Genomic DNA, 21,911 nt, shown 5'->3' with positions numbered 1-21,911 from the left:
AGAGTCTTAGTAAATAGATTATCCCACAATGGTAATATTGTCTACAAAGCACAATATATTTATGTGTTTAATTTTATATACAGGCATGCCATTCCAAAAATATAGGCAGAAGAATCCTCTGAGCCACCAATAAATAAGGTTTCCCTGAAATCCTAGTTCTATCTTTGACTATATTCACGAGGCAAAATTCATCTGCATATAAGGTAGCTTCAGCGTTTCTAAGCAATCATCCTCATTCCAAATTAAACCAGTGTTTTTGCAATTCCATCACATGGCGAACAACAAGACAGCATTTGCGAAGGCGAGTTGCATGGCTCTGATGGTGTGCATCGCGGCCGCCTTGGGTGCACCGTTTCTAGGAGCCATGGCTGAATTCACATGCTGCGAGATAAAACCTGTAATTGCAGCATGCGGAAGTTACGTGAAAACAGGTGGAAATAACATCCCAATGGAATGCTGCATGGCGGTTAGAAACCTAAGGGACATTGTCAGGAGATCTATGCATACTCAGTATCTAGCTTGTCTTTGCCTTCAAGATGTTGTTAAGCAACACCATCATACTATTAACACTACTGCGTATGAAAACCTTCCTTACAGCTGCGGCGTTGCCTTGCCCTACCATTTCACTCACGACATGGATTGCAACATGTACGTAACCTAACCTCACCTTTTTTTATTAACACAGTTAGTTAGTTTATTAGTTTTATTATAAAAATATCGGTGTGAAAATTTTAATTTGTAGTCTTTTTTCTTAAGTTCCTCTTCTCAACTAATAGGTTAACCTTAATATAATAAAGAAAAAAAATGAATTATATACTTCCTTACATGCTTTTGTCTCTTTATATATATATATATATATATATATATATATATATATATATATATATATATATTTTTACTTAAAAGAATAATGTATATTTATAAATGTAGATAATGGGTATTTAGAAGATTATTAATCTCAATTTCATTTGTTGATTTCCACTTTTAATATGTTGCAGCATAAGGTAAGCAGAAGCTTGAGGGTTTACGCATGAAGTTGTACGGATGTTACCACGTTTGCCGATTAATTTTTTAATAGATTGAAAAAAGGGTGCGCTATGCCAGTATGCCACAGAAGATGTAGAGTTTGATATTAACTTGTATTGTACCCGGTGTAATATACAATTTTTTTTTTTTTTATTATCCATGGAAAATTCCAATATTTTGTTAACAACTTTTGTACAACTTGTTTTAAGGAAAACGGTTCAATACAGTTTATATATGTTTTTGGTACTATGATCTTTAATCAGAGTGATAGTTTCATTTTGATAATTATAATTTTATTCATTGCTAATAACTAATAAGTGTATGTTAAGTTTAAACAGATCTTAAGTATAAATGTAATATTTTCTTAAATTAATTGTACAGGTTGTTAATAAGTAATTACTGTAAATAATAAGAGTTAGATAATGACGAGAGAATGATTTATATTAAATTAGAGAGAGAAAATTTAATGTGACTGTCACATTGGACAATCAACATTAATACGATTAATTTCGAGATGCAAATCGTAATCACACGTACAATTAAACCATACTCTTTTATTCACCTTTGTCTAGCTAGTTAATTATTACTACCACAAGCCAAGTACTAAGATCCACTAGCGTGCACCCTCTTGCAAGCTAGGTGCTTCATTACTTTACCCTGCAGTGAACAAAGTGAATCTGATGTTAGTGTCCTTGCATTATAAACACATTATATATACATATATATAAGCACGAAAAGTTCAATATGAAGTAACAATTTTTTTTCAGAAGTATGAAGTAACAATTATATATATATATGTATATTTCTTTTATTCGAGTAACGATTATATATATGCACAAAAGTGGTCAACATCATTAATTAATTAATTTCAGCCTTTGTGGTTTATATATATTCTCCCGAAGTATAAATTTTACATATTCATTATTATTAACTAAATTAATTATTATTTTTTATTTTGATGAATTAAATAATTCGATGTCATATAAATAACATCGGAGGAAATAATATATATTCAACGTTGAATATATAATTAAATAGCATGATGCCTGATTTACATGTTGCAATCAATGGAGGGGCTAGCCTTGAAGGGCAAGTTGACTCCACACTTGGCAGGAAGACCTGCAAGGCTAGCAAGATTGAGTCTAGGGATGCTCTGAGCAATGGTTTTCACTACTAAAAAAAATTATATTCGGTAACGCTAAAATAACGACGATTTCTAAAAATTATCTTAAAATAAAAGATAGTAACAATTTTGTAGAGTATTATGGAATTTTGTGTTCAACGACAATTAATTATATAACCGTTGTTGAATGCAACATTCCACATTGTTGATATAAATATTGTATTGTGCATGATAGGGGATTTTAAAAATTTATATAAAATATGCAGTCATATATTTTATATATATTTATACTATAAAAAAAATATTTACTCACTCACCCTTGTGCCCTCCCTCCCTCACTTAGCTCGTGTCCTCACTCATCGGTTGTAGAAGGTGTCTCCCGCGTCGCACTGTGCCGCCTTCGTCATAGAGGTAAGAACCCTCTATTTTGTTACTTCTATTTCATAGACATTTAGGGAGTTGGGAACAGGCTTTAGGGACATTCTACGACAAGACTTGATGAACGAGGATTCATATGTGGTTAGGAACTTCGGTGGACCTTTGTTCCAAGGTTTCGAAGCGGCTGAGGTTTCTCAACAACTTTCTCCCTAAGGATCACGATCCTGTCCACGCTTGGTCTGTTGTGTTCTTCATTTTCATTCTCACACTCGCAGGAAAAAATGCTAAGCTCAAATTTATTAGAAATCATAATAATTATGCAGCGTTTTTATTCTTTATTATTTGACCTTGATGATGATTTTGTAATTTTTTAATAAATTTAAGCTAAAAATAGAAAGAGTGTTAGAAGGTGTTACTTATTATTACTATTATTTTGGAGCAAGTTTTGTTATTGCTTACAAATTATCTTTGAAAGACTTTTTTGTAGGTAATGCTTAAGGCACCTACAAGCCCCTTGACGATCTGGGGTGGTCTTGGCCTAGTTGTTTAGGGTCCTAACCCCATTGCAACATGGTAGAGGGAAAACTCCACCACCAAGGCCTCTCTAGTCACCAAGGCATGGTGCTACAATGAATTGCACTTAAGGACATGAAAGAGCTGCATCCGCCAAGGGCATACCCAAAACCATGCACATCACAACCAAGGAAGAATCCTTCACCAGTAGATGATTAGCCATGGTTTGGAAGAGTTGATCCAGGAAATTGCACTCCAAGGATGGGTGAGTTAAGGTTGGAGATGATGATTTTGATGTTATGCCTATGGGGACTATATATATAGAGAGAATACTAATATGAATTATTTTTTTGGGTAAAAAAAGTTGAGATTATTTGGATCTCGAGGACTAACGGGTTAGGATTTCTATAATATGGGTTTATTTCTTTTCAATTGGATCAATATTTATTGGTTATTAATATGGATTTTACTTTAGTTTAAAGAGTAAGTTATTCAAACAGGTTTTATAAAATTGTAGAAATTCCCTTGCTTTTTCTACTCTTACTCTAATTTTTCTTAATTATTTTAAAAATATTACACCAACATTCCTTGTACAATATTATAATAATATCTTTAAATGTTTGTGTTTTTCTAAAAGAGATCACAATAAATATTAAAATAAAGTAAGGGAATTTATATAATTTTACGAAACGTTTAAATTTTTAGTGAAGGTGAAGTGAGAAATGATACGCGATTAGCCATTGATTTTGTTAATTAATTGTTTTCAACTCAAAGTAATCCTTAGTCAAAAATTAAGCTTTGATCTATTGAAGTATTATGATTATGATTTATTTAAAAGATTGACCTTCCTCAATAAATATTTTTTCCATAGCCACAAATTTAGATTGAACCTCTAACTTTATATTTAAATAGCAAAGTTATCAACCATGTCACTTTGGTCATTTCGTTGAATGATTTAATGCATGCTAATTAATGACCACCGAAACCTACAATATACAAAACGATGAATACCTACTTGTTTACGCATATATATCATAGATGGGTGGGATCCAAATTAAAGTTAGATCACCCGCTTCCATATTTGTGTGTGGAACCATATGGTTTCGCAGGAATTGAGGATTCTCGATCTGCATCGATCCCCCAAAATGATTTTTGGTACTAGATCTAGATGAAGACACCTTCCGCCCAAATTCAAAGTTTTTAAATATATGTGTATCAAACTGTTTCATAGAGAAACTTTTTATTGTAAAACTTTAAAATAAATTATAATAAAAATTAACACCAAGCAACGAAGCTAAATATTGTGCCTTCTATACAATAGTTGCTGACCACAGCTATATAGATTCATAATGTAGGACGACTTATTTGATATCCCATTTATCGATCATGCTTATACTACGCATTCAGAGATTGATTCTCTTTATAAAGTGATTTTTTTCTCGTTATTTTCTTACCTAACCAGGCATACTAGCTAGCTAACGCATAATTTCAGAATATATAAACACTTAAATTCGTCCTTGAGTTATTTATCATCAATTTAATACCTAAAAACGTAAAAATCTCACATTGACTACTTTACTAAAGCTTCGTATGCTTGCTTAAGGACTACAATATGTTAGAAATAATAATTAGAAAATTAGAAGTTTGCATGTACCAATCACCAGAATGACTAATACTACTGATGGATATATTACTTACTTTTTGTAATTCTTTGATTTTTTTATCGACAAATATTAATTTATTAGTTTTATTAAAAAATATCAGTGAAAAGTTCAAACTTTGAATCTCCGATCTCTCCTTTTTTTTTCCTATTCCCTTCACCCTTAAGTCTTTTTTTTTAATAATTGGACCAATTTAATATTTCCCTTGTAATTCTTTACTTTATACCTCCTAAACTTTGGCACACCTCTCATGAGTTTGGAAGCAGGTTATTTGGACTAAGAGAGTAACACTGGAGCATTATGGAACTAATCACTGGTACTTGAATGTCCTTCGCATTATGGGTTCATCCTTTTAAATTATGTCACATGACACTAAATCAAAAAGTAAAAAGTAAATAGAAGTTAAAAAAATTAAGTAATTTTAAATATATTGAATTTATCTTAAAGGTTATGAATGAGTTTTCCAACACGTCGCCGGGATCTCATGAAGTATACACTTTACATACTGCAGTTCCTAAGCTAGGACTGAATTTGTCACAATAGCTTAGGACACTCAGATAAACATGATCAATAATTAACAGATATATATTGTTAATAAGCTTTCTTCCAAATTCTCATTCTTTTTCAATAATGTTTTTTTTCTTTCTGCTTTTTGGATTAATATATGTCTAAACTTCATTTTTTACCTTTGTCGATCAACTTTCTGAGACAGGACAGGACTATTGACTTTAATAGATTGAATTCAGAATTTTAGGCTTAAATTAAGGACAAGAGATAGATATAGCAAGATGAAAAAGTCTAACTAGAAAATAAGAAATAAAAGTAAACCACCTGTGATGGGTTAATTTGCTTGAATAATTTATATTTATTGTTCTCCATACAAACAGTATTTAATCTGTAAGTTTGTTGGTTAAATTTTGTATTATTTTTTTTTTTTTTGCCTGGTGACATTGGCAACACAGGGTCCACATACACGTAACCAGTTTCACTAATTAGTGACATAAGATTTCGCTACCATAGTAACATCTGCTTGATAATTAATAATTATATTATGCTGTTATTCCAACTTCTAACAATTGTTTAAGTTCAATTCTCATTCCTTTTGGGGAAAGAGATGACTGATATGTACCTGCGTGAATTGTTTGGGATAGACATACATGCAGAAAATAAGTGTCTTTTGTGCTTTAACGCGTTGTGAACTTCAGATCTTAGAGAGGATAAGATGCCGATTGGATAATATGAAGAGAAGGCCTATATATATTTTACCAAAAGAAATTAACCAATTACCTAGTAGAATTATACGAACCTAGTTTGCCAAATTACAAATGGAATTAATACTAGCTTTTGCAGAATTACTTTGCCATTCAGGCTTTAAATGTATTGATAATATCTGAATAACAACCGATGCAGAACATGCGACCTGATATCTGAATGCCAATATGATCTATGAAGTCATTGTACAATACTACTTATCATGTACAGAATGTGAAAAACAAAAAACAATGTGAACAAATTAGTGCTCGTTCATCAGTAAAACCAAGTTCCAAATGTCATATATATATATATATATATATATATATATATATATATATATATATATATATATATATATATATATATATATATATATATATATATCTTTGGCATGTATATTTCATCACTTAGAACTCGACACATTTGATCCAATTAATTAGTGACAACCAGGTCATGAAAAAACAAAGTGCTCATTAAAACCAACTTTTTTTAATTGCTTTTTTTAAAACCATATAAAGTAATCTTATTTGAGTAGAGTATAATTATATCATGATTGATATAATTTTTTATAAGATAAAATTAACATGCATTTAAAAAAAATTAAAAGTTCTCTAATCTATTTTTTTTTAAAAAAAATAAGATACATAACTTTTTCAGAAGTTCTTATAAATAAGTTTTTTATTGAAAAAAAAATCCAAATTAAACTGAGCCTATTCATTTAAAAAAATAGAATTTCTCTTATCTAACTTTTTTTAAAATTAAGATACATAAATTTTTCAGGAAGTTCTTATAAATAAGTGTATTTTGTTGAAAGAAATTATCCAAATTAAACTGAACCTAAGCAATACCTATAATATGCAATAAATCAATTCAAACCTATTTAAGTTGATGCTCAGGTTGGCTTAACCTATTTTAGTATTTCTCAATGACTGACTTACAGAATATGTTTGGAAGATCATAAAAAGTGAAAGAATTCTGTTATTCTTTCACATTTTTTTACACAAAACCAGATATATTCTTCCTTTTTTAGTAAGAACAAGAGAATATGTTTTTAAATAAATTGTTCGTTTGCAAATGATATAATTCACTAATACAATTGTAAATGTTATTATAGAAAAATTCAGTAGATCGGCTACCAAACAATATAATTAATCACTTTATTTCCATTTATAAGACCCAAATATAAATTAATACTTACAACTCAATTTATAATATTATTTTCATTAATTACTTTAAATTAGAAATATCCGTAATCAAAAGAAGAAAAAAAGAAAGAGATTATATTGACTAATAATTAAAAGAGAAAGGAGTATTAATGGAAAGAATCATTTTAAAAAAAAATTAAAAATTTATTGTTATTAACTAAATTAATAATTTTTTTATTTTATCAAATTATTTAATTGAATCTTATATATAAAAATATAATTATATGTGTTAACAACTATTAAATTCGTTTCACATTTCTAGAAAAAAAATTGTATATTATCCTTATATATGAGAGACATTTTCATTGTGCACTTTGGTAATATGTAAATTATTAGTCAAATGCAAATGTATATTATAACTTATAAGTGCATGATATTGATTCCTTTTTTTTACTGCCAATTAATAATATTAATTAATTTTTTTGTCATATTTAATAAGTGTGTTGTAAATGTAAAATCTTTAATTTAGAAGAATGATTTTCTTAATTTAAATATTATTGAACCAAAAAAGTTAAAAGTAAGAGAAGATCGAGGAATGATATATATCAGTGATAGAAAATCCAATATGTCATTGGACAACCAACATTATTATTATAACATTATGGAGATGCAGATCATCATCATCCTAGTATAAAGTATACTCCCTAGTGGGATCCAGACAATGGAAGAAATTAAACCATCTTTGTTCTCTCTTTGCTGATTATTACTGCGAAACAAGTTTAAAGTCAACAAGCATAAACCCTCGTGCAACTGCTCAGTGCTTTACCCTACAATTAACAAAGTGAACTTGATGTTAGTGTCTTGTATTATAAACAAAATTATTGGATAAATTATTATTTTGGTTCTTTAATGTATAAAAAATATAATATAACAATTATATCATATTTTATAACTTAAAAGATAAATTGATCTCCAAATTTAATAATTTAATGTAAAATTAATCTTTAAAAATTATAGTTTTATAACAAAAATGATCATCAAATTTGACCGTTGGATGTAATTATTGCCACATATTTATGCATTCATGAGTTAAATCTAAATTATTATTTTTTCAAAGATTGAATTGTGAACCTGTTTGAGGACCATAATAATTATTTATTCCTAGATTATTTGTTAACAGAATACATCACATTATTAACGTATATTTATAGTAAGGAGGAGAGAGGGTGAATGTGAGTGATCTTACGTGTTGCAATCAATGGTGGGGGATATCTTGTAGGGCAAGTTGACCCCGCATTTGCTAGGGAGAGCTGCAAGGGTTGCAAGGTTGAGTCCAGGCAAGCTCAAAGCAGTGGTTTTGAGGCACCTACACACCCCTTGACGATCTGGGGTGGTTTTGGCTTCCTTGTTTATGCTCCTAACCCCATTGCAGCATGCTGCAGGGACACCTCCACCAGGACCCCTTAGGTACCCTATGCATGGAGCCACTGTGATTTGCACCCTGCCACATGGAATTTCAGCTTCTGCCAAGGGAATTATGTGTCCAAAACTAACCATCAACACCGCAACCATGCAGCTTGTAACCTTCATGACAAGCAGTGAGCTAGCCATGATTTGGAAGAGTTAGAGGATGAAATTGCACTTCTTCAAGGGTGAGCTATAGTGACTAGTGAGTATGAAGTGATGGTTTTGATGTTATGATTTGTGAATTTAAGGACTATATATAGAGTTCAGATTCAGCCAGCTGATTGAGTTCGTTAAGTGAAAAGTGAACTAAGGAATGATAGCTAGTTCCTGGTTGATTTCATTTAATGCAAGCAATTGAATAACCGCATGCTCAAACCTACAACGTGATACAATTAATGAGTTTATACCTTAATATTATATATGAATTAATAAATATTTAATAAAATTAAAAAATATTATATTTGAATTAAAATATTCTTATTTAATATATTGATATTTGATATTTGATATTTGATATTTTATCACGTGAATATTAAATAAGAATATATTTTAAAAAATACATTAGTTAGATTTTAAATTTTAAAATATTAAAATTTTGAATAAAATAAAATAAAATAACTAAAACATAAAAAAAAATACATAATATATCAGAGTTGGCAAAGGGTTGCTAACTGATCAACTGTTTCTATATATATATATATATATATATATATATATATATATATATATATATATATATATATATATATATATATATATATATATTGCCATGTGGTTTGGCAGGTTTCTGCATCACCCAAAATGAATTTGGCACGTTATTTTGTATGGACTTACTTTTTATTATTTCCCACTTCTGCCGACATCGTTCAAGTCATCGTAAGTAACTGAGTATTGTTCATTTTAGTGTTTGATTATTCGTTACAAGTTTGTTCTCAAAACACAAGTTTCTTCTCTTTTTGTCTAATTAACTCACTTCTTTCTTTTTTCTGTGTTAGATCACTTATTCATATAACATTTTCTACGACATTATCATTTCTATATCTTTGTATTTTATATCGAATCTGTTATATTTTCTCTCTTCTCATTCTATCTATCTCTTTTCTGCGTAACATTTTTTCACTCGGTGTTTTCGTTATATTCGTATAAAGCCAACGATATATAAACTACTTCTTTACCAAAAATTAAACTCATGGTTGTTTTTCTTCTCAGTTTTTTCTTTACCATTTTGTAACTTTCTATTTTATTATGTTTTGAAAATTATTTTCAAAACAAGTGTTTTAAAAACTGAAAAACAAAAACAGATAAAACATGTCTTAGAAATTAGAATTAATATTGTCTAGTAGGAGTAGGATATCCCATTTATGTTGTTCGATCTGCAAGCCTCCACAGACTTTGTATGTTTTTTTTTTTTTTGAGAACACATACATTATATGTTAATGCTTCATATAAATGCAATAATGGGACCGATACTGTTACCGTGCTTTACTTTTGAAAGAATAAAATATGTCGGTAATATTACTCATATATAAAATTTGGTTTAAAAAACCTTTTGATCCTCATTTTATAAGGTATTTTATGTCAAAAAAAATAAATAAGATATTTTCTTATTTTAGTCCGTTAATGTTTTTTTTTCTTTTTTTTGTCCTTTGATTTAAATATTTTTTAATCTTTACTCTCATGTTAAAATGTAAATGGATGACATAATAACAACATTAACAATTCATTAACTTATTACATAATTAAGAAATCTAATAAAACAATCACATATAATTTTTTTAATAAATCAACATTACTTACCAGATCTGCCTTTCACCGCCTGTACCAGGTACTTAATATATATATATATATATATAGTCATCATATTTGGTGTGAAATATTTAAATATGAGATAGTTAAAGAGACTAAATTCAGTTTTTTTCAAATCAATCATATTTGATAAAATGTTTATAATTTATTTTTTTCTTATCATATTATTTGTATAGAATATTTATCAGATTTGACTAATGATTTATTTTTATCAGAAATTTTGATTAATTATTTTTAATGAGATTATTCTTTATTTTTAATTATATTTTTTTTCTATTTATAAGACTTAAACTTGAGATCTTATTTAATGAAATTTAAACACCATTCATGTAACTTATTGGTTAAAATATACATAATTTAACTACTCTTGCACATTTTAGGAATGAAAGTATTTTGAAAGTTATTTAAAATGTAGACAGATTTTAGGAGTATTCTCACTCTTGTTCAGTCATGCGTATTATCCTAATCATGTATTTTGGTGTATAATAACAACAATAGAGTTAGAACCTTCCACTTTGTGCATTTTAGTTAATTAAATTAAATTTAACGATTAGGTAGAAAAAATCTCAATTATTTCAAATCACTTTCCTTTATTTTTATCCAGTTTCTTAACTTTCTTCTCTTATCTATTTTATCTATATTTTTAGATTAAATTTCAATAATATTTTAAAAGAAAAGATTAATAATTAAAAATAACTCTGTTTCACAATATGAATTATTTACCATAAATTTAAAATATAATTTATAGATTAAAAATATTTATTTATTATGAAAATAAGCATTTATGTTATATATTAGATAGACTAGCTAAAATATGAATTGTATATTGGTGGATCTTTATGTCTTTTATAATCTTGGATCTTTTGAATATTAAAAGTGATAGAGGCTTTTTTGTTTTGATGCAGAGTGCAGTGAGGTTAATGATATATGGAGCTGTAACTCGAGTAGAGAAGGATATAGTACAATATAATGATATATAGCTAGGGATGTGTGAATAACTGCATCGACTAGTCTTCTTATTATTGAGTCTTGCTTGTTCGTGTTTCTTTTGTCAGCTTGTTATACTAACTGCAACTCCATTGTTTGCAGATGTGCGCTAATTGTAATTAATGCTAATGCATTAAATTGTACAAGAGTTTTTTTTTTAAGCAAAAATTGTACAAGTGTTACACCCTGTTTGGACGGACCATTCCTATTAACTTTAATAGACCACACAAATGAACATGATTAGATAAAAATGATTTATAAAAGTTTTTAACGGGTTCTATTTAAGTATATAGCTAGGAATCAGAGAAGGAAAAACACGAATTCTACAAGTATAATTTATAAGGTTAGGTAGTGGTTTAAAACAGAGATTTATGAGTTGAAGGAAGAAAAAAGTCATCAGTTCCAATTTCTCTTATTAACATTCTAACAAAAATTAATCAATATAAAAAAAAACTAAACTAAACGGGTAAAAGGTTATTTATATAGTAGACATTGATTTAATCCACTTCCCAATTTATGACAATAAAATAGGGAGAAATATCACACATAATTCATCATGTGGATCAATGTCAAGAGGATTTAGTAGGCCCACCGAACCATAAGAGCCCAAACCAACCAGACCTTCTTAATCCAATGGATTTAAAAAGTAATTGGATTGATCATTATCCAACCATCAATTTAAATAACCCAACCAAACTAATCTGCTTAAATAACTTCGTTTTGGTACCCCTGGTACCTGTCAATGTTACAAGTATTTTGTTGACCAAAAAAAAGTCTCCTTAAATAACCCATTGATAAATATAACAGAGAAGAAATAACTAAATGTTGCACAAATCTGCTTAATTTTTAGAATGTGAGAGCCTGATTAATTTTGGTTTTGGATTTTATTTTATTTCAAAGTCTGGCTAAACATAATTTTATAAAACTCTAAGAATTAACAGGAACTTAAAAACAAAAAACAAAAAAAGTTCGAACCCCACATAACAAAAAACAACCTTCTCCAAATTATCCTCGTAACTTTCTCTATCCTTCTTAAGTGTATAAACATAAAAGGGGATGAAAATAGCAATTGCCAGCGGCCCAACACATCATGAAGAATATGGAAAAATATATGATACTAAATTACTAATTAATACAAAAGAAATATTTTTAACATGAGAAACTTACATCGATTTATATGTAAAAAATTGATATAGTATTAGATAGTGATGCTTTTTTTTAATTTTGGAATCAACATTCTATCTCAGTTGCTTTAGAATTGATCTACAAAACACTTTTTAGATCAGTTATACTAATAACTTATGTAAAAAGTACTAAATAAATCAGTCCTTTATCAATCCATCTAGAATGTAAACATCTTTTTTATAACTTATGAAATTCTTGACAAGATTTTTCTAGCTCTCTTGTACCAAGAATTGTTCTATAAGAATTTTATATTGATTTTTCATTCAATTGAATGAACTGATATACAATGTAACGACCTTTGTAATTTTTGAAATTTCTCACATGACTTCCTATATCGATTATACTAATAGTTGATTTAGAAAATCATTTTCAACATCAATTCTTAGTACAACCAATGCAGAAAAGACTAAAGATAAAAAAAAAAGTATCAAAAGAAAACTATTTTAATTTGATACATATAATAATGTAATTTCATTAATTCACATATTTTAGTGAAAGAGTTCATACAAATGTTTATCCATTTTGTCTCAATTCATATTCATTCTTTTTTTTTTCTCTCTGTATAATTCTCATCACGTCACCTTTTTTTTTTACTGCAACATACTTATATTATTGATCATTCATAAGAATGGCATGAATACAACTAGAAATAATCTCAAACTTTTTGTGGAGTAACATAAAAGATGCTCTTGTCAAGAAATAATCGATTCAATTAGTTTGTCTATAGACAAAACTCATAAAAAAATTATTACATAAAATAATAATTTCCTTACATTTTGACAAAATACAACCGGATTATTTTCTTTCTTCTTTCCTTTTCTCCATTTCTCCTCCATCCACCGTGTCCCCCAAATTGGGATGGAACTTTTTAATTTTTCTTACTAAAAAGTTGTGTATCTACTAACTGTATTTAAGTTACATAAAGCCAAAACTTTTAGTTGCTTATTTTAGTTATATCCAACGGCACCATCATCAATTAAATGATTGATAAAAAAAAAGGCCATATGTGATATCATCCCTCTAGATTACAAAGCCGATATCATTCAGTGGGGTTGGAATTGGCTTTAGCAGAACATGAATTTGATAGTTTGATTTTGAGGGTGCACCTGCTGCAACGTAAGTGACATAAAACCTAGCTCGTCCATATATCAATACTATGCATTAGGTCATTTGCATAGAAATCCTCTGTCCCCATATATCAACGTAAGTAACACCAACTCCACGTTTTGCCTCCTATCTATGAGATTGGGAGTTGGTTTCTCTGGGAAAAAACTTAAAAATAATTTACGCAAGTAGACGAAGAAAGAATCAATGTATGTAACCATAAAATTTGGATTCATCCAGAAATTAAATTTCAACAATCTTTACAAAAATTTCCTTTGTTATTAATTGAATTCCTTAATTTTATTATCAGCAGTCACAGCATCAATGGTGAAACATGAAATTACTAACACTCACGCCATCAGTCATACCTAACAGTTTTTTAAATATTTCTTTAATTTATAATTACAAGAAAAATGTTGGCAACATATTTTATAATGCACTCTTATGAGCTTGTTCTTAATTATTGACTAAAATGTTAACATATTTTATAATGCACTCTTATGAGCATGTTCATAATTATTGACTAAAATGTTAATATATGTACGTCAAATGTTTTTTTTATTTTTATTTTCATTTTCCATTACATCAATTATCATGTTTATGACTCTCTTCCCATCCTTTTCTTTTCTTCTTTCCTACCCGTCTCCTATGTCCACCCTAAATCCACCCAAAACGAAGTGGACTAATATCGTTACTCTTTACATAATTACATCAACATTATGATTTGTGACTTTAATTAGTACCAATATTAAAGCTACTCAATGAATTTATTGATTGAAAGAATCACTTTGATTGAAATTCAGTTATGTTTCGTAGATCGATTTGTCATCATGCCACTAAGATTTATATTTGCAAGATTCCCCTTCTCGCATATCAGTTTACATTCTTCCATATTTTTCAATTTTATTTTGTGGAAGCTACCAAACGTTTCCAGTGGAAGGTGAAAGATGGCAATGAACTAGATGAAATCTGGTGTATCGTATATTAGGACTCAAATTATCATATTAGATCTCAACACTGAATAGAAAACACATTCTGCATTTATTTATTTTAATTAACACCTGTGTACGTACTAAAGATGATTAGATCCTTTTAATTAACTAAGATACACATCAAACAAGAGGAACTTTGAACTTGTCACTTTCCCTTCTTTTTCACTAGATCCTACTTTGTCCACAACCTTAACTGCAGCATATCCATTAGCACCATAGTACTTTCCAGTGCCTCCAATAACTGCAACATGTGACTCAAAAACATCAGTCTTGTGCATTCCAAAAAGCCTCAGTCCATCCTCAAACTCACCCTTCAAAAAGTTTGCTGTGATAGCCACCATATGGCTGCTTCCATCCTCTGAGCTAGCAACACACACCCCTTGTGCTTTTCCAAGTTTGTGTAGTTCATCTCCATCATCTATAAGTAGTTCCTCATCTATTGATGCTACTGATCCATACTCTAGCTCTTGGAGTGTTGCTCTAGTGGGAAAAGAGAAGCCAATACTAGATAGATCAAGTGTTTGAGTGGACGATGAAGTGAGTGGAATTGTTGTTGGAGTGGATTGTGGTATTGGAATCCCTCCTTTAGGAGGAAGAAAGCCTAGAGGTTTTGGGAAAGGTAGTTGACCAGTGACTTTAGTAGTGGCTGGTTTCTCTGAATATTGTGCACTACCATTATTGAACGTGTCCCTCATTAAAAATGTTATTCTGTGATGGCCATGGTTATGGTTAGAGGATGGATTGCCAAGAGTTCGAGCTGAAGAAAACTTGGTCATGAACAAAAGTAGCATGAATTTTACCAAAATAGAAGGAAGTCTAGCCATTATGTTGCATAGCTTTCTTTTTACATTAGTTTGCATGCTTGGTTCATATAGTTAGTTAAGCTTCAACTAAGTGTGGTGGTTAGAATAATCCATCATCGAATGCTATATAACTATCAATATTAATTAGCTACTGTTTAATTTATATCTCACTTTAGAGTTTGACTTGGAACAATCAAGATTAGGTAATGGATAAATGCAACAATCTCACCTAATAAATTGCAAATGCTAACAAAGTTTTAACGTCAAAATGAGAACTTAATTTGTTGGTAAGTAAATTATAAATAACTCAACATTCTTTGAAATTTGAGATTTGTTCTAATGCATGTTTAGTATGACATTGTGCAAAAGTAAATGTATATCATCTTAATCAATTTTGACAAAAATAATAATATACATATATTTTTAATGTGAAATCAAAGAAACTATTAATCCTAAGTCTCACTCAATTCACCTGAAATTTTTATCCATAAAAAGAAAATGTAATTAATTAATTTAGTTATTTTTTAAAAGTTTGTGATAGGAAATTAGAAATGGTGGGATGAATTTGATAGTTTGATATTGAGGGTCCAGCTGCTGCAAAACGCAAGTGACATAAAGCCTGATCCCACTTACTATGCATTAGGTCGTTTGCATAAAAATCCTCTGTCTCTGTTGACGTTTCATCGTTTGTCACTTGCTCTTCCGTGACACTAGCCAGCTCATCATTTGCCTGCCACACTAGAAAATACCAATACCATATCTTGTTGCCTTTGATTTATGAACGCTAAAAAATACTTTTATTCAATAATAGAGTTGGTTCCTCAGTTCCTCTGACCAAAAAAAAAATGAAATTATTTACGCAAGTAGACGAAAAAAATTGATTTATATAATTATAAAATTTGGATTCATCCAGCAAGTTGAACGATATTTATCAAATTGGACAAATATCCAACTATATTTGGCAGGTCCCTCTGAAGGGTTTAACTTTCTCCTTTTTTTTAAATAAACTTTTTTACTTTTAATTAAATTCAAAATCCAAATTACTGTGATTAAAATAATTTGTAATTAATCAAATTTAATCACTTCAATATAAAGTAAACAGAAATATGATTATTTAATTTAGACTAATATTAGTTTTAATTCCTTTGCAGGTATTTTTCCAACTGAGAATCAAATACTAACCTCTGTGAAAATCTAATTACGGACATCAACTTCTAATAAATCTTTTTCCTACACATCTAAAAATTGAATCCTTCACATATGTTTAAAGATATGATTATTTGTCAATCATTTAGTTTTTACAAAATTTATCAATCATATTACATTATGTATGTAATATTATTAGTTTTACTGTTTCTTAAATAGCTATATATCCTCAGTCAAACGCTTTCCTAATATTCTTGGAACTATCTTATCATAATTGTGTTTTTGTTTTAGATTACAGAATCTTCTATTCAGCAATCCTATTCAAATAACAAATAACGCTTTCCTAATATTATTAGTTCATTCTCTTGGTAAAAATTTATTAGCTCATAAAAAGTAAGTATCATGAGTTGTTGGCCTCAAGCACGAAAATGAATATATAAGCCAAAGTAAAGTGGCATCTGATTGCGTGTGCAAATTTATTTTTCCCTAATTTGAGGATCTAATTAATTATAATCCAAAGAATTCTCAAGGTTTAGTGACGGATATACACGTATAGATTTACTGTTATTTTCTATGAGAGGAAATATCTTTCACTACGTAGTCCCCACAGAAATCAACGTCAAAAGGTGCCAAAAAATATCACAGTTTGATGTAGGCAATAAGCTGCCTATTGCAGCCTGCGAAGAGGGTAACTAGACTAATTGAAGATTGATAAAGAGAGATATTTTGAAAGTTGTGCTTCGCTTTTGTATCTTTTTCCCAATTTTGATTCTTATCTGCCATGTCTGATGTTAATAAAAGCAAACCACGGCCAAATGAGACATTGGCAACGAAATTTCCACTACTAACCAACACATGAAAGTCACACTCATATTCGGGACTAGCTCAATTTGCATTGGTCCATACCTAGCCCTACTTGCTACACCATAGTGTTAACCGTAAAATCAAAGGGATTTACCTGTGGATTCGGTACCAACCTTCTTAATATTATTCTATAAAATTTATAATCATAATTAGGTATGCAAATTAACCACCTGTTACTACCGGACCCCACTGTATCTTAAACTAGCCACGTATTTTCTTTTTGCATATCTTCCAACCTGTGTGATCTCTGGTGGGTATGCAAGTTAATTAATATGTATCTCTGACAGACTAGGCTTGAGCTTCTGATTCTTTTTATGTCCAACAACTCACCAAGCCCCGCTTCGTATAAATTGCCCTTTATGCACCACAGATCTCCCCCCGATTGAAAAGAAAAGAACTTCGATCATATATTCCTCAGGTCACTCCTACCTATGACTATATATGACATATAATGGTAAGTGTTCGAGTTTAATTATTAGTCTTGAATTTTAAATGTTAAATATTTTTTAAAAAATTATCATTCATGATTATTTTAAAAAGATATACCATCGATATCAAAAATATTTATATATACAAGTAGAATAGCAATATCTATATATGAAAGTCAGGTAAAAAATACTCTCTCCAATCTCAAACCTCGTTTGCACTATTTGATTTGTTGTGTTTCATTAGGACCATGCATCTCTGAGGAAAGAATTGAGCTGGGAATCAAGCAGCAAAAACGGTCCCCAATTCGGATATATTAACAACCACCACCCTCCAAAACAAAATTTCACCCTTTCGTTTTCCTTATCCCATACCCCTCAAAAGAAAAAGCTGGCGATTCTCCAATTCTCCTCTTGTTTCGTGTCCTTTACTACTCCGAATCCTCACAACACTCTCTGTAGTACACACTACTAACCCAAAAGTCACTCACCTCTAGAAAACCTCAAATCTCAAAACCCATCAAGATTTTAGCACAAAGACTCAAACTTTTCACAAAATTAAAGAGACCCAGTTGATTTTTTTCTCTTTAGACTGAAGTATTTTGAAGCATCGAACATGCTACAACGGCGGCTTCTGGAGACGGAGCTGAGCATGCCACCGTCGTACGGCGGCAGCGGCGGAAACAACACGCGCGACACGTTCATCAGCGACGCGAACTTCGACACAAACATGGTGATCATTCTGGCGGCGCTGCTGTGCGCTTTGATATGCGCGCTGGGCCTGAACTCCATCGCGCGGTGCGCGCTGAGGTGCGGGCGGCGCTTCGGCGACGAGACGGCGGAGCAGGCGGCTGCAAGGCTGGCGGGGACCGGGCTGAAGCGCCGCGAGCTCAGCCGCATCCCGGTGGCGGTGTACGGCGCCGCCGGAGGCGAAAACACTATTCCGGCGACGGAGTGCCCCATATGCCTCGGCGAGTTCGAGAAAGGGGACAAGGTTCGAATGTTGCCTAAATGCAACCACGGTTTCCACGTGAGGTGCATTGACACGTGGCTCTTGTCGCATTCCTCGTGCCCCAATTGCCGCCACTCGCTCCTAGAGAAAACCTCCGCCGCGCCGGAAAGTGGGTCGGGGCGGCGGAGCGAGGTGGTTGTTGTGGTGGAGCAGGCGAGTTGAATGGCATTAACAGTGAAAGGTGGAAAGAAGGACAAGTTTTGGTGAATGGAGGTTGAGAAATTTAATGTTAGTAGTTAGAGTAGTTATTAGTTGGTTATTAATAAATTCCAAGTGACCATCCATAATTCCATATACACGTTTATTTTTTAAAATTAAAATATATGTTTGTGTTTGTTACAGTTTGTATATAAGTTGGATATTGGATATTATGATGCTTAAAAATGTACATAATCTGAGTGGTTTTTTATTTTATTAGTATACGTGCGGCACCTAGTATATGTCATTTCTCGAATCTCGATTATAAGATAAAGAAGTGATTAGAGTATATTATTAGGGGCAACCTAATGTGGGATTTTGTTTTGGTAGAGATCTAGTGTGAGATTTGAATAGATTATATGAGGTTATATATATATATATATATATATATATATATATATATATATATATATATATATATATATATATATTATAAGAATTATGTATCAAAAAATTATTATAAGAATTAAAAGAAAAAAGTTAGAGGTGTGGATTGTAGTTTAGATATAGTCTAGTGACGGGTGCATGTGCTTCCTTATTTTTAAGAAGTTACATATTAAAAAATATTTTTAATGTGTATATTTTATCTCTGTTAATTTTAAATATTTAAATCTCTTATTTTTTATTTTTTCTGCTTTCATGATAATAATTATTAATTTTTATTTAAAAAAATTGTCTTCTTTGATTTAAAATCCTAGATCCGTCACTGATCTAGCTAGAGAAAGGAGTTGGACAAAGATGGAAGCAAGAGTGAGCATTCTAGAGAGAGGTTAAAAGAGTAGGAGGCTTCAAACTTATGTTCTTCCCTGTTTCTGATGAGGCTTGTCTGGTTTTGGAAGTTTGCCCTGATGGTATAGGCATGTGTCAACTGTCATATTAGGCGTTAGTTTTTGCTTTTGTTGTTTTGATGTACATATCTTTTCACTGATCAAAAGAAAACTAATGTTCTTCTTCCCCTTTTCTGGATTCCTTCTAGATAGAAGTTTTGGTTTAATAATATATTTAGCCTTATTAATTTGGTTTGTGTATGATGTTGATCTCTAGAATTTTTTTAAAACTAATTAAGTTTCTTTACTTTTAAACTTAATTAAATTTATTAGCTATACAAGGCATCATGTGAACTAAAATGACTTTGGTACATGGGCCAACTTCATCATATCTCAGTATTTTTTTATATATTATTTTGGATAAGTTTTTTTATTTAATATTAATATAGTCAAAATGCCGTAGATAATGGGGAAGAAAAATGTATTTGATTGGTGATTCGAATTAACATGCAAATATATATATAAACAGATCCCATACATGCTTGCATAAAAACGGTGAACTGTGTGAAGTAGAGTAATCTTTATTCAACCATTTGAATCTTGTTTGAAAAGGATGCATACAAAAACTTGAATTAGTGAATAAACAAACCATGGCTGTTGGGAAATGGCGTGTTAGTTTGTGGATTGCACATGGAGGTGTCATACATTATTTACCCATAAACTAGCTGTATTAGGTATCAGATCAACACTGCCGGCCACCTTGCAATTCACAACTATCTGTCATGTTAACTTACCCAACTCCCTCCAAATGCCCACTTGAATTTAGATGACCCTAATGTTTTAAAGTATTGAATAAAATACTTTTATTATAAATTATAATAACAATATATTATTGACACTAAATAAGTGTTATTCTTTTATGAAACTTGTTTACTTTTAATTCTTTAACTATTACTTTAATGACATTAATTAACATTCTCCTATTAAAATTGACTCTTTTCACTATCCATGATCTAGATCAACACCCCCAGTTGAACGACACTTTTCACAGTCCCATGATTTAAAAGTATTATTATTATTATTATTATTTTAATTGGAGTGTTTTACAAAGATTGAAAATATTTTACATCAATTTTTTACGCTTTTTTTTATATTTATTAAAAGATATTAATATAATAAAAATCATTTCATTAAGTTTTAATAGCTCATTAAGTGGCGAGAAGTAAGTATTGATTGAATCACACTTATTATATTCTGTCCCCGCTGATTTGCAATTAATGTTAAGCTCCAAGTCACGTAAGAATTGGGTCGAAGCCACAATTAGTTGGATTTGTTTCTGTTGTTAATGTATAGAGAAATCATATCTTTGCCAACTTAATTAAGCAACCATACAATATTCTCTTTAACTAAATTGCTAGTATAATTATTAAAATATTCTGAAATATAATATTAAGAATAAAAAAATAAGTGAATAGAGTAATGGTTAAAATAAATAATTTATATTAAAATATTTAATAAAATAAAGTAAACTTATCATCTAATAATTTCAATATCATGAAGTATAAGCTGAAATAATAAAATAAAAAGTGTAGTATGAAAGTATCTAAATAATAATATAAACTTTTTATAAGAAAAATAAAATAAACGTATTAACTATCATTATCAATATCATTTTCAAGTTAAATGCATTGATATTTTATTTAATATTTTCTTTATATACTCATTAAGATGATTAGTAAGAAGATATTATATAAGAAATATAGTATTATTTACATTATTGGATGTTTATTTTCGTCAAAGTCTTTGTCCGTGCATTGAATATATGATTAGTACTGATATTTTGTCGAAAGGAATGAGAAAGGGAGGTTTCAAATTGAATGGGTTCAGTGGTCCAACCTTTGCAATTCGAAGAGGGAAATCATTAAGTTTGAGATTCCAAAGTTTAAAGGCATTAAAACACTGTTGGCTGTGTAAGGAGATTTAATTAACGTGGAAGGTCGGCAACTCATTTTTTATAAAAAAAGTTAAGTGAAATTTTGACTTAAATGTATTTTT

General features: G+C 30.0%; 4 protein-coding genes and 1 pseudogene across 4 annotated transcripts; 2 read left to right on the top strand and 3 right to left on the bottom strand.

Annotated features, from left to right (window-relative positions):
• The first annotated feature begins 237 nt into the window (after nucleotides 1-237).
• Nucleotides 238-1,271, top strand: LOC100809789 (non-specific lipid-transfer protein 1). Its single transcript, XM_003534597.5, has 2 exons — nucleotides 238-648; nucleotides 999-1,271. The coding sequence occupies exons 1-2, from the start codon at nucleotides 272-274 to the stop codon at nucleotides 1,006-1,008; spliced, it is 387 nt and encodes a 128-aa protein (XP_003534645.3). The 5' UTR covers nucleotides 238-271; the 3' UTR covers nucleotides 1,009-1,271.
• Nucleotides 1,272-2,056: 785 nt separating this feature from the next.
• Nucleotides 2,057-3,263, bottom strand: LOC102670458 (non-specific lipid-transfer protein 1-like; annotated as a pseudogene).
• Nucleotides 3,264-7,712: 4,449 nt separating this feature from the next.
• Nucleotides 7,713-8,794, bottom strand: LOC100306062 (uncharacterized). Its single transcript, NM_001250019.2, has 2 exons — nucleotides 8,347-8,794; nucleotides 7,713-7,927 (listed from the first exon to the last, which is right to left on the bottom strand). The coding sequence occupies exons 1-2, from the start codon at nucleotides 8,709-8,711 to the stop codon at nucleotides 7,915-7,917; spliced, it is 378 nt and encodes a 125-aa protein (NP_001236948.1). The 5' UTR covers nucleotides 8,712-8,794; the 3' UTR covers nucleotides 7,713-7,914.
• Nucleotides 8,795-14,671: 5,877 nt separating this feature from the next.
• On the bottom strand, nucleotides 14,672-15,571 carry LOC100815128 (dirigent protein 16). Its single transcript, XM_006587862.4, has one exon. It carries the CDS (start codon nucleotides 15,499-15,501, stop codon nucleotides 14,746-14,748), a length of 756 nt encoding a protein of 251 aa, XP_006587925.3. The 5' UTR covers nucleotides 15,502-15,571; the 3' UTR covers nucleotides 14,672-14,745.
• A 2,122-nt stretch (nucleotides 15,572-17,693) lies between these two features.
• LOC100814602 (RING-H2 finger protein ATL74) lies at nucleotides 17,694-19,279 on the top strand. The gene is made up of 2 exons (XM_003533611.5): nucleotides 17,694-17,908; nucleotides 18,127-19,279. The coding sequence occupies exon 2, from the start codon at nucleotides 18,496-18,498 to the stop codon at nucleotides 19,051-19,053; it is 558 nt and encodes a 185-aa protein (XP_003533659.1). The 5' UTR covers nucleotides 17,694-17,908; nucleotides 18,127-18,495; the 3' UTR covers nucleotides 19,054-19,279.
• The last annotated feature ends 2,632 nt before the right edge of the window (nucleotides 19,280-21,911 follow it).

This window comes from Glycine max, chromosome 9 (genome assembly GCF_000004515.6).
Source record: "Glycine max cultivar Williams 82 chromosome 9, Glycine_max_v4.0, whole genome shotgun sequence".
Taxonomy (NCBI): domain Eukaryota; kingdom Viridiplantae; phylum Streptophyta; class Magnoliopsida; order Fabales; family Fabaceae; genus Glycine; species Glycine max.
This window is presented reverse-complemented; position numbering and strand designations above follow the sequence as displayed.

Coding starts and splice junctions, on each gene's coding strand:
- LOC100815128 (XM_006587862.4), bottom strand. CDS start 15,501: ATGCAAACTAATGTAAAAAGAAAGCTATGCAACATAATGGCTAGACTT.
- LOC100814602 (XM_003533611.5), top strand. CDS start 18,496: ATGCTACAACGGCGGCTTCTGGAGACGGAGCTGAGCATGCCACCGTCG.
- LOC100809789 (XM_003534597.5), top strand. CDS start 272: ATGGCGAACAACAAGACAGCATTTGCGAAGGCGAGTTGCATGGCTCTG.
- LOC100306062 (NM_001250019.2), bottom strand. CDS start 8,711: ATGGCTAGCTCACTGCTTGTCATGAAGGTTACAAGCTGCATGGTTGCG.